The 13,078-nt window shown below is 39.1% G+C and overlaps 1 protein-coding gene across 3 annotated transcripts in view; it reads left to right on the top strand.

Moving 5' to 3' along the window:
* The window catches only part of ERICH1 (glutamate rich 1), a 140,904-nt gene that overhangs the window by 74,049 nt on the left and 53,777 nt on the right, over window positions 1-13,078 (top strand). For all 3 annotated transcript variants that reach the window (XM_045011934.1, XM_045011933.1, XR_006578547.1), the window contains exon 4: window positions 10,058-10,432. In XM_045011934.1, coding sequence (XP_044867869.1) covers window positions 10,058-10,432 — 375 coding nt within the window. The remainder of the gene's footprint in view (window positions 1-10,057; window positions 10,433-13,078) is intronic.

Genomic DNA, 13,078 nt, shown 5'->3' with positions numbered 1-13,078 from the left:
GTACCTGATGTAGATAACAGGCTGCTTATTAATGATTCACCAATTTAGAGAATAAAACCTTCATCCGTTTCTCAGTATGGCATTTAGGACAATAAAGGTGTAAAACACATGAAGACTGTGCCTCGTTTCCCATTCTTGTCCTTATAGGTTGATATTGTACAATAAACGATGCAAGGTAAAGATTTTATATCTTCTAAATAATGGGCTTTGGCAGTTGTAATTTGAGACCAATCAAATACTGTAATCCACCATAATCCAAAAGGATTGATGGGGTAAATGCTAGAAGAAACACTCTGGCCTGCTGTCTTGGTGTATCAAGATCAAATCATCTTTCAGTTTCCAGCTGTCTTTGACTATTTTCCATTTCTCATTTTCAGAGTGGAAGAAATCTGACTAAAATTAAACCAGAGGAATTGTGATTTCCTCTGAAACTTGTGTTCTTCCCTATCACTAAGGAAGTCTTTACTATTAACTGCATACTGAATGGTACACACAATGAGAGAATCAGATCTGAGTCAAGGAACTCCCTAAAAAATGCATGTTTCCCAAGCTACACACACACATATAGTAATACATTTTAAAAAATTAGATCCTTGTTTCTTTGATACCAAATCTCCTCACATATCAGTGTCTGTTACCCCAATTCTCTAGCTCTGTGTGCGCAAATATGGAGAGGAAGAATGCCCTTGTCCTAAGAGCCTGGACTGAGATTTGGGAGGGCTGTGTTCCATTACCAGCTCTACCCCTGACTTCCTGTCTGATCTTGAGCAAGTCAATCAGGGTCTGATCATATGCCCATTGATGTTAATGACAAACCTGCCCTTGGCTTCAGTGGTGAAAGATCAAGGGCCAAATTCACAGAAATACTTAGGCAATGAGTCCATTCTCAAAGCCACTGCTCAGCTGTTGCCTACGTTTCTGCTGGTAGGCATGCACAAAGCTGCCTAAGTCCTGACATTGACCCACAGTCAACAAGCAGCTCAGAGCTCTGGAAAAACCAGGCCGTGATGTAAGATTCTTAAATTAGTCATTTCACCTGCCCATCTTGTCTGCAGGGTCTGATTCCCTCCTAACGGGGATAACAATATTTCCCTAAATCATGAGCCAGCTGGGAGAATCAATTAATTCATTACAGCCTGTGAAGTATTCAGATATTTCAGTAATTGGCACTTTATAAATACCTATGTAGACAGAATATCAGAAAAGTGAAAAGAATTACTGTGCATGCTTGTAAAAATTATATGGCCACTGATAGTTGAAATAGTATGAAGTGGAAAAGATGACACATTTTCAGTCTATAAAGATGCTGGGCAACGCTCCAGTAAATAATAAAAGCAATAACATCACCACTAATCTTGGTTTATGGTGTTAAATATGTAATGTGAAAAGCCTTATTTTGGATGCAGATGCCATATTTTTAGGCTTATATGAAGTATAATGTCAAACTCAGAGGGGTTTGTGTATTTTTCCTTATTACAGCAGGGATCCTATTTCACTGATGGTGCCATATCACTGAACTGAGATAATAAAGTCCATCTCCTTGGTGTTTAAAGGAAGAGGTGCTGAGCAACCCCAGCTCCCACTGAAGTAAATGGGAGCTAAGGAGGCATTGCACGTGGCAGAATCGCCACACGTGAATGCTTCCAAGAATCTGCTAACTTTAGGTGCCTCTATGTTTGGGTGCCCAACATGAGACACCTTGAGACTGATTTTTCAAAGTACTGAATACTCCCAACTCCAGATCACCACAGTAGCATTTTACACAGGATATATATGGCATATCCCTGACTAGAATCCACATATTTGTTAAAATAATTTTAGTTGTTTAAAAAAATTATAAATGTGCACATTTCATAACAAATTTAAATCAGTGCAGAAGATTCTTGAGCCAGATCCTCAGATGCTTGTAAATCAACATAGATCTGTTGACATAAATTGGTGCTATGCCAGTTTGCATCACTGGAGGACCTGGTCCATGATGTTCTTCATTCCATTTCTTAGAATACACCTGGGGTGTAGTTAATGTAGCATTGTGCCTCCTCACCCATGTCTTATTGTTTACATTAAGAAATTTCTAACTTAACTGTACATTTTAAGCTATTTAATACATGAAATTAACTTTGAATATCCAGTGTTAGGAAATAGCTGCCCCTGCACCTTGAAGCATGCCTGTTTTCATCCACTATTTTATATGTTTACAAATTTCAATCCAAATCTGAATTAACAGCACAAAACAAGCCTTCTGGAGGAGATACTGCAAAATAAAAATACTCCAAAGCTTCGCGTTCCTTATAATACTTCATTATACTTCATTCTCCACTCTTTTAAAAATGGCTATACTGGCAGCTAAAAATTACTAATTGTAGCCTTAGGAACTACATCATAAACAAGGTTACACCGTAACTAACAATCATACATGCTGTCAGAAATTTAAAAATCAGTAGAGTTTAGTACAATGCAATAAATTAATTAAAGCAGATTTTAAATAACCGATAAGCACGTTAACTAAAATTGATAAATTAGGGCAGAGTTTTAGTGTTCGACTATATCATTTTGGTCTTTCAGAAATCATTTTCAAATTGGAACTAAATTTTTGTCCTTCATACTATTAATTACCAGGAATTAAAATAAATATCACATTTTTCCACATTAAATCACTTGTCATTTAATAGTCTGTAGTCCATTAGTCCACATTAGGCCTTATATCCTACATCAATTTATCCTGACTAACTGAAAATGCTAATTTTAAATGCTGCTCAAGTGTTTTAATATTCTGGCTTTTTTTCATAATTTGTTTTATTTTTCAAGGGAAATGGGAACCCTTTGGGTTCTTCAAACTGACAGTTCATTGAAGACCAAATCTGAAAACATGCTTGTAAAGAAGACTCTTTGAAATGTTAATCCGTGGCCTACAAAACTAGAAGAAAATCAGATTGATTGTATTGAAAATATGTGCGGTTTGAAATGTTTAAAATGTCTTCAGTTTTATTAATATAAATTATTGGGGGGGAAAAACCCTGCAACCACACAAACCTGATGATACTTTCCGTTCAAATACAAAACCATAATCTTATTAAGAAAAGACTCTCCCTATTTAGCAGCAATTAGGCTCTGCAGCTGCTAAGTTGTAAAAGTTCTGTGGGCACCTGCAGCTTGGTACCTTTACAGCATTTCTGATTCAGTAGCCCTAAAAAAAGGATAATGATTGTCATAGAAACCTGGCTTTAACCTTCATTGCCGCTTCTCCCCAGATTGTGAATCCTTAGATCTGCCTACTTTTTTTGCTTTTCACCACAAATTAAGGTGTAATTGCAACATGGGTAGGCAAATCCATGCTATCTTTAATCTAGTTAGTAAGGATAATAATAGCAGTGAAGACATGGCAGCACAGCAAAGACTAGCAACCCAAGTATGTATTCAGGATCTTCGGTAGGCTTCTACTGGGGCTGCTAGCCTGTGCTGAAATCTGTGCCACCATGTCTTCAGTACTATCGTTACATGTGCTAGCTACATGAAAGCTAGCACAAGTATGCCAACCCATGCTACAATTACACCTTCAACTTGCAGTGTAAACATTCCCTTTGTGTCAAAAGTCATTACAAATGGTGTTGAGGAACACCATTGAGAAAATGTAGGAAGTGCTGGTTAGAGTCTAAATGTGAAGGTGGCTGATTGAAAGGTCCTGGTTGGAAGTCAGTCTAGAAAAGCCAAAATGCATAAAATGGAATTTAAAATAAAAAATGATAGAGATCATTAAGCATTCAAGTTGCTTATGTTTAAAAACCAAGCCACTGAGTTGTCATAGCTCCAAGAGCCAGATTCATTCCTTTTTTTTAATGTATTATTTGTATTATTGTAGCACCTAGGAGCTCTAATCATGCACTAGGACTCCATTGTGTGTATAAACGCAGAGCAAAAAGACAGCCCCCCGCCCCCAACACTTACACTCTAAGCGTAAGCCAAGAGATAACAGATGGAGACAGACCTGCAAGAGACTACAAGGGGACAATGAGGCCAGCATTGGTCAGCATGATAGGCTGTCGTCTCTGCATGCCAGCCGCCTAACTGTTGTCAGATTTTTGTAGGCATCATGGCAAAAGAGAGTTTTGAAGGAGATAACGAATTTGTTTTGTGGATGTTTATAGAGAGCTCCTCCCAAGCGTGAGAGACAACATGGGAGAAAGCCTGAAGGTGCTTGTTTGAAAATGTAACAAGTGGATGATAGAGGCTCGCACCCTGGGCTGATTGGAGCTGGGAATCAACATCTCAATAGCAAATGAGCAATGATGGGTAGAGTGGGGAATGGGGATAGCCTATGACGGGCTTTTGAAAGTAAGACAAGCAGTTTATGTTTGATGTGATGGAGAAGGGGGAGCCCAAGGAGAGTTGTAAAAAGAGGGGCGACATGGTCAAAGTGACAGGTTAGGAAAAAGATATTTGCAGCAGCATTTTGAATGGATCTGAGCAGGTCAAGATTGCATGGGTGAAGGCCAGAGAAAAGGATGTGTAGTAATCAAGACTTGAGGTAATCAGATCTTGGATGCAAGTTTTAGCTGTGTGGATGGATAAAGAAAGGCCAGGGCACAGGGAGTCTGAGACTCCGCAGTCAGCTGGTGAATTCCTGATCCTTCTTCCCTGGGGTGGGCTCTCGCTGAAGGTCCATGGGAGGCAGGGACAGAGAGGCCACACTCTGAGGCCACCAAAAAATTTGTTGTGAGAACCTCTGACCTAGAGAGAGATCTGAGTTCAAGATGGCACCCATATTATAGATCTGGCAGACAAGCAGGGTGGTGGTGTTGTCCACAGTGACTAAGGAAGTTTTCTGTAACCACAGGTAAGGTACCAGCACTCCTGATCACAAATCTGTTCAAGTCAGTGGGATTCTTTTAAGTGACTTCAAGATGCTTTGGATTGGGACTTTCATGTATTGGGTATAGATATTACTAGGAAAAACAAATTCATTACTAGAGGGTAGCCGTGTTAGTCTAGATCTGTAAAAAGCAACAAAGAGTCCTGTGGCACCTTATAGACTGACAGATGTATTGGAGCATAAGCTTTCGTGGGTGAATACCCACTTCGTCAGACACATGTAATGTAATTTCCATTACATGTGTCTGACGAAGTGGGTATTCACCCACGAAAGCTTATGCTCCAATACATCTGTTAGTCTATAAGGTGCCACAGGACTCTTTTGTTGCTTTTTACAAATTCATTAGTAGGAGCTCTCTGCAGCCTGTGGATTAGTGCAGCCCAGGTTTGCATGAAGTAAGAACATATAACATGAACCAAGCTGAAGCTAGACAAATTCAAATTAGAAATAGGACACAGTTTTAGCACTGAGGATGATTAACCATTCGAAGAAACTAGCAAGGGAAGTTGTCAATTCTCTATCTCTTGATGTCTTCACATCAAGATGGAATGCCGTTCTGAATATATGCTTTAGTCAAACATACTAATTATTGGGCTCAATACCAGGGTAACTGGGTGAAATTTAGTGGCCTGTGATATACAAGAGTTGAAACTAGAATATCTACTGGTCCCTTTTAGCCTTCAACTCCATATAACTGTGAAGAACGTTTCTGGTGCAGGCCTACTCAACCTTGTAGGATGGAAAAGTCAGTTTATCATAGAGAGTAGAGATTTTTACTTTATTATCGTTCATTTTTTTTTACAGTAGTGCTAAGATATAATGGTCCTTGCCTTGTAGAGCTGATTATCTTTTGTTGTCTTCTTCAGCACCAACAAAATTACATATGAGTACAACCATTACAACTGCATTTTCTGTGTTTCAGAAAATCAAGAGACTGAAAATACCAATTTCTAGTGCTATGCTCTTGAGATATTTTAAGAATTGTTATTATTTTCCATGCACCATAAGTCTTAATGCATTTGCTAGCCACTGTTTTTCCTCTCTTGGACAAGTTACAGCCTGCTGATAATTTAAGTTACACCAAATATAGCATATTTTTTCTCTCTCAAACAACCTAAACCAAAATGTAATTCATCTTCAGTTACTGCTTGGTGCACCATGGAAAAATATGTAATGACAGGGAAGGAAAAAACAGCTTAAAACAGATGGAAAATAGACACAACTGATTTCATTTGAGCAAACGATGAATGCTGTTCTCTGAATATAAATACCACAGACATCTTCCAGAAAGCCCATTGTGTGAATTAGAAAGTTCCTGCACAAATATGGTAAAGTTGATTACTACAGTTGCAGTATCTGTCACTAACAATGCATTTTAAAAGAATCTTTTCATAAACCTGTTATGTAGAAGAACTATATTTCATCAGACATTACACTTGACTTTTCATCTTTCCCCATCTCTACTTTTTTTGTACATAGCTATCTTTTTGGGGGATAAGTAGTAAGAAAAATCACAGTGCCCTCTTGAGTTTGTGCTGAACCATGTCCAGCTTTGGCTTCCTTGTCATAGTCTTCTATGCCCTTGTTACCACCATGTTGTACTATTCTAATGCACACTAGGAAAACCACTAGGAAGTGAAGAACACAGCAACCTTCCTGCTTTGGATTGTGTCAACATTAGCACACTGTAGGGGAGATTTTCAAATGCACATAGGATGCCCATGTCTTTCTATCAGTTTGGGTTGCTATTGACTCTAATCTTCAAAGGTCTGCCTGCCTGATTTTCAGAAGTGGTGAGCATCTACAACTTGAATTAAAGTTAGTAGGAGCTGCGGGTGCTCAGTGCCCTAAAAATCTGTTCCTATGTGGTGTAGGACCCATCTACCTTAGGCACCACCTCTTTCCCTAGTGAGTGAACCCATCTACTGTGGATTTACTCAGTCTCCATGTGGGAGTGAAAGTTAGGTGTTTCAGTGGAGGTTATTTAGATGTGTTGATCCACCAGAGACTGTTTACTGACATTAAGGTGGCAGTACAAGACACATCTTTTCAGTTGCTATCAATGAATTTCTCCTTATGGTTAGGCCAAGGGACGACACAGAAATGGGGAGTATTTGTCAGGCCTGGTGTGTACAGTTTAAATACAAGTTTGTATTTAATTGTGTCATGTGGCCAGATGCCATGGGGATGGATGCATAAGAATGTCAATTAATAAATGAAGTCAGTATGCAACAGAAAAGCATTTCTATTTTTCCTTGAAGGCCTAAACTGGACTTTCAAATGTATGAATATTGTGTAAATGAATCCATCCATCCTAATGAATATTAATGATCTGATCCCTTTATTTCAGTCAGAAGCAGTGTTTATGATGTATTTATGATTGTGATTTAACTACATATTTAACATGTTCTTATTAGAATTGCTTATACAATATAAATTCTCAGAATTTACTAATATCCCAGAAATAACAGACTTCTTGAATCAATAGTAAGAAGTTATTATTAGAGCAAAATTTATGTCACTTGAATTTTTCAAAGAATCCGAGAAGCCCTACAAACTGATATATGGTGCAACAGATCAATCAAAATTAATTTACAGTGGAACCTCAGAAATTTGAATATGTATTGCAAGCTTGTGAGTTTTGCTAATTAGGAGAGGTCAGATTCTAATATGTTGGACTCACCTTAAAAGTACTTCTCAGAGAGCCCCTTTGAAATCAGTCAGTAAGTAAAGATGGCAAAATTTAACCCTAAATGTCTCATGTATGGGATCAGTGCATGTGATATGTCACATCCTGATGGGCAAGCAGGGAGTGCCATGGAGTAATCAAGCAAAGTGGCAAGTTCACTCTCTTTTGGACTATAATACCAGAAAAATGTAGGAAGATGTTCAGAAAAGGCCCACAAGAAATGACTAGAGGACAGGAAGTTTAAGTTAAGAAAGATGAAGAGAACTAAGTACACCTTATAAAAATGCTGGGTCTGATTCTGCTCTAACTTACACTGGTGTAAATCAGGTGTGACTCCATTGAAATCAATGGAAGCACACCATTGGGGAGCCAGTATACATAAGAGAAGAATCAGTTCATTCTGCCTGCTCACCCTGCTGTCTCCAGACCTCCTCCTGTCCTGAGCTACAAAGAATAGGAAAACCTTTGGACTTGACTCAAAATTTCTATTATCTTAAGCCCTTTCCTCCCTTTTGAGACCTTTTCATGGCAGTCTCAAGCCTTTTGTGGGTGCCTTGCTCCACAGTATGAAATTGCTGCCCTGAGCCTTAATGGTCTCAGGCTACCTTAAAAATGTCTTGGAGCATTTGGCAGCTGAAACAGCTTACAGCCGCTTTCATGATCCAAAACTGATGTGCTTATGTAAACAGAGGGTTAAGTAATTTCAGAGAAGAAAAGTTATCAAATTTTACCATAGGATTTACTTCTTATTACAAAGTGAATTCAGTCAAGACTGAAGTAGATCTTAAAATGCAACTTTGGTGCTTTGCTTATATTTTCTTCCCCCATTCATCCCTGCCTTTAGCTCTCATATTTTACTCCTCCAGGGCTACACAGACGGTATTTTTCCTACATCCCATATGTCCAAATCCTACATAAAGATGTTTAGCTCAAATGTCATGCATTTGAAATGCTCCACAGCCTCCTTCATAGAAGGTATCAAAAATGTCTTTGCAGTGAGTCATCCATAGCTAAAGAGGAACCGAGGGTCTTGTAGTGATACTAAAAGAGAGAAAGTGGCTCAAAGCTAATGGAGTTCGAGACAAAAGAAGAAGCACAAATGAAAAGTCCCCCAACTACTGAGAAAATAGAGGCCAAGATTGGAGGGTCAGACAAGTTGTGGATGTCAGAGGCAAGTGGACAAAGTGTGCAGAGCAACCAAGAGTGTGGACCTGATTCAGTAGCATAACACTAGTGTAATGAAGTAGAGAAACTCCTTTGACTTCAGCAGAGTAACACTGGTGTAAAACTAGCTTGCAGAGAACCAGAACCTGTGTTTCCAGTTGAATTCAGAATGTGAAAATAAAGGATAATAAGGGTTAAATGGTCTTGCTTTCTGAAGTGAGACAGTAGAATGGCAGCAGTGTTCAGGGCCCCCTGAAGTTTAAAGAGAGTAAGGATGTCATTAGACCATAAAAGAGAATTGCAGTTAATTAGACAAGAAATTATTTTAGGCATAAATAAGGATTTCAGCAGCAGCACAGTCAAAGTTAGGGTGGATTTTCGCAATCTTCTGTGGGTGTAACAGGCAAGACTTGCATTCTGAGGTGATGTGTGGGAGAGGAGGCAAGTTCAATGTTATGGATGACGTCAGAGTTCTGGCTTTGGGTGCAAAGATAAGCTCTGAATAGAGGAGCATGAAAGCAGAAAGAGAGACTTCATCCCCTTGACATTTCAGCCTTTTAAAAAATGAAGCAGTTGGGAAGTTAGTGCGATAGCCAGGGAATGACAGTCAAGAGAGGCAGTTAGAGAGATCAACAATTGTGAGTCAAGGGCATTGTTACCTTAAATGTGTTTCCCCATAAAGGTGATGTCCAAGGCTAGAGCTATCAGTGATGTCAATGGAGAAGAGGAAAGAGCCAAAGACTGAGAACTAAATTGTGCCTTTAAGGCACAGCCCTACAGTTGGGGCATACAGGAGCTCCATCAATCGTTTGTAGGGTATTGCACACAATGTTCTTCTGTGCTTCGTCAGCTTCACTAGCTGGTATTCAGATGGGTGGGGTCTTGGCTCTGTTATCGGCCACCAGTGGTAGCCTAGCAGAACCTCCAACTGTCATTATGTTGTGCCCCCATGCATGGTGAGGGAGGGATGCTCTTTTGTCCTCTTCCCTATGTAAGGCCATTCATAATATGGCCATGAGTCTTGAGGTCTTTCATACCAATGGGATGAAAAGAAGTAAAGTCTCCATCAGCAATGGAAGCGGAGAGACACTGGCCTTCCTGTCTGATGCATTCAAGAAGATGTTTGCAGTATTGTTATAGCAGTATTAGTTCCAGGATATTAGAAAGACAAAGTGGGTGAGGTAATTTCTTTTTCTGGACCAATTGGACTCAAGAAGTGCCATTGATATGTAGTACTGAAAGCCACACTGAGGAAAGAGAGTAAGATTAGGGATACCCAGATAAGTCAGAACTTGAGGGGGAAAGTGGTTAATATGCCTCTTTTAAACCTACAGAGGAGGATTCTCATGTACAACCCAAGAAAAGGCGCATTCGAAGGAAGAAACGAAAGAACACTGTTGGAAATCCTGATAATTTACATGGAGAGCAAACAGAATCTGGGAAGCCTAAGATTCTGTTTCAAGATAATTTACAGCTGCAGCAGACAGATGGCACAAAAGTAAGCAAAAACAAAAAGAGGAAAATGAAAAAGAAACGACAAAAAGAAAAGATGAGAGCAGCTGGCATGCTAACAGAAACCACTGGTGTGGATTTTACATACCAGCCTGAGAAGGACAACTGTGAAGGAGCAGACTTTAAAGACATATATGAAAAAGCAGATGGCATTCTGGACTTCTTGAAGGCAACGCAAGAAATCTATTTTGCTGACAGTATGTACCAACCTTTTTTTTTTTCAGTAACAGCTTGAAATTAGGGAAAAATATGCTTTTTATTTCTATATAGAATGGGGCATATCCATTGCTAGTATAACTGCATTGAAGTCAGTAAGGGCTACAAGTGCTTAGCACTTCTAAAACTCAATCCCTTTTTTAGGTCTCTAAATATGCAAGTAGATGCCCAGATGTAAAAGATCAGATCTCTGGTTCCCCATCTTTACAATGTGTATAATATTTTGTAATGCATTTTGTGAACCTTAGATAAAAAGTGCTAAATCATCCAAATTGTTCTTTCTTCTTCTGTGAATGATCATCCAGATGAATTGCTTGATGTCAGAAACATTCAAATTAGAGAAGTAATTGCTGTTCTAATCTGAGTTTTCTTGTCCTTATCTTCCAACCTACTTTTCTGGAAGCCTCCCCCTTCTCCAGTGTCTGATTCATTTGTGATGTACAGGGAGAGCTACAATGACTTTCCAACTTACCAGTCACCTAGAGGAAATGGGGAAGCACAGTAGGAGCTTTACTGAAGGGCCTAAGGATCTTGTGGATGAGATGCATAGCTGAGGTTTTAGTAACCTGTGGCCATTAAAGATGCTGTAGCACCCTTCAAAAGACTATCAAGGTGTTAGATCTGATGTCCTATTATATTCTAATTCAGGTGACTGGGATCAGGCAAATCCCTATTGTTTCAAGTGGACACAATATTCTTCCCTTGTCCTCCTACTGAAGTATTGTTCTATGGAGCTTCTGTCATTAATCCACTTCAGAAGCGACTAGTGATGAGTGAAGTGACTTAATTATGGGTGAAGTGATTCCCTGTGCATATTCTAAAGCAATTTAGTATAATGAAGAATGGAACATGCTTTGTAAGTGCAAAATATTGTTGTTTACATTGTTGTGATCCAGAACATAGCTTTAAAACTGGGACATGTAATGTCACCTTTTCACAACTCACAGTTTTGACATTCCTGGTGGAACTATGTAGAGAATTTTAAATAGTTTGCCTGCATATAAAATGTCCATCATAAGCCAAAGATGTCAGACCCGTCTCATAAAATTCACCTTTAAGGTATAGAGATCTTTGAAAAATGACTGTAAAAATGGCATTTGGGGAATTCATATTTATTTTTTCCTCAATGATTTTCAGATAAAATGTGTTCAGTTTACACGTAAAAAGATGTCTACTCTATCTCAGGTCTGTATACTAAGGTCATGTCTTCACTAGTAATGTTATAGCGCTGCTGCCACAGCGCTTTAACGTGGCTGTGTAATCATGGCACCAGCGCTGGGAGAGAGCTCTCCTGGTGTTGTAAAAAAACCACCTCCACAAGGGGAATAGCTACCAGTGCTGGGAGCATAGCTGCCAGCGCTGGTGCACGTCTACAATGCCACTTAACAGCGCTGAAACTTGCTGCGCTCAGGGGGGTGTTTTTTCACACCCCGAGCAACAAAAGTGCAGCGCTGTAAAATGGCGGTGTAGACAAGGCTTAAGCCTGTTATATGAAAGCCAAATACAATTTTTCAGGCTCATATATTGTCATCAGTAATAAAGACTTTGCAATTAGAATTTATGACTAAACTACGCCCTTGTTTAAATCGGTGTAAATCCAAGTGGCCTTAACGGAGTTACTCTAGAATTACACTCTTGTAACTAGGAGTATGTCTAAATTTGAGCTGGGAGTTGTGATTCACAGTTCATGTAGACCTATGTACCCACCCAGACACCTTAGATACATTCTCAGGCAGCTAGCCCAAGCTGCTGCCTATGCTACCCCAGTTATGCTGTTATTTTCAGCATGCCAGCTCAAGCAGAGCTAGTGCAGGTATATCTATACAAGCTGAGACATTCACCTCTCAGCTCAAATGTACCCTGAGTAGAATTTGACTCTTAATTAACAATTCATTGAGCCAGAATGGAATCCTGTTCACTTTCACATAGCTGTGTTGGCTGCACAGTTCTAACAAAAAGTATTCAGACTGTCAGTTTCCAAAATAGGCAAAGCTAAATTCTGTCAGCGATTGACAGATTGGTCCTAACTCCAAAGCTGCAGAGCAGACAGGACCTGGTTATTCACAAAAGAGAAATTGTCAGGCAAAAGCAAATCTATGTTATGGATTATATGTCACATTTACATATCAAGGTATGACTAACTTGCCTGTTAGGCAAATGGGGGTTTATATATAGATCTGAAATTATGCTGTTTGCTTTTATCACAAGCTTTCTCATTGGGTACCTTACCACCCCATTTCCCTCCCCATTTTTAGATAAAATTGGAAGCCACTGCTTTCAGCATCATTTACCAATGGCCACATTGAATTATACCTTTATATTTCTGTTAGAAAGATTAATGAGGAGAAATCTAAACACATCGCTAACAATTGTTTTTATTAGAAAAGCTAACTTTAAAGAAAGCCTGTCTAGAGGGGCTTATAGGAACAAACCATTCAAAGGTACTGGAATTGGAGAAGTTAGGAGAAGCAACAGCACAGTATGAAAAGTCATAGTTTCCTTTCTAGTTTTATTGCATGCTATAATATATATTTTCAAAGCATAAATATTAATATGCAGGAATAAGATAACCAGTTGTCTCCCAAAATGCTTTACAGCAGACCCTCTCTCTATATATGTATATCTAT

This window comes from Mauremys mutica, chromosome 3 (assembly GCF_020497125.1).
Source record: "Mauremys mutica isolate MM-2020 ecotype Southern chromosome 3, ASM2049712v1, whole genome shotgun sequence".
Lineage (NCBI taxonomy): Eukaryota > Metazoa > Chordata > Testudines > Geoemydidae > Mauremys > Mauremys mutica.
This window is presented reverse-complemented; position numbering and strand designations above follow the sequence as displayed.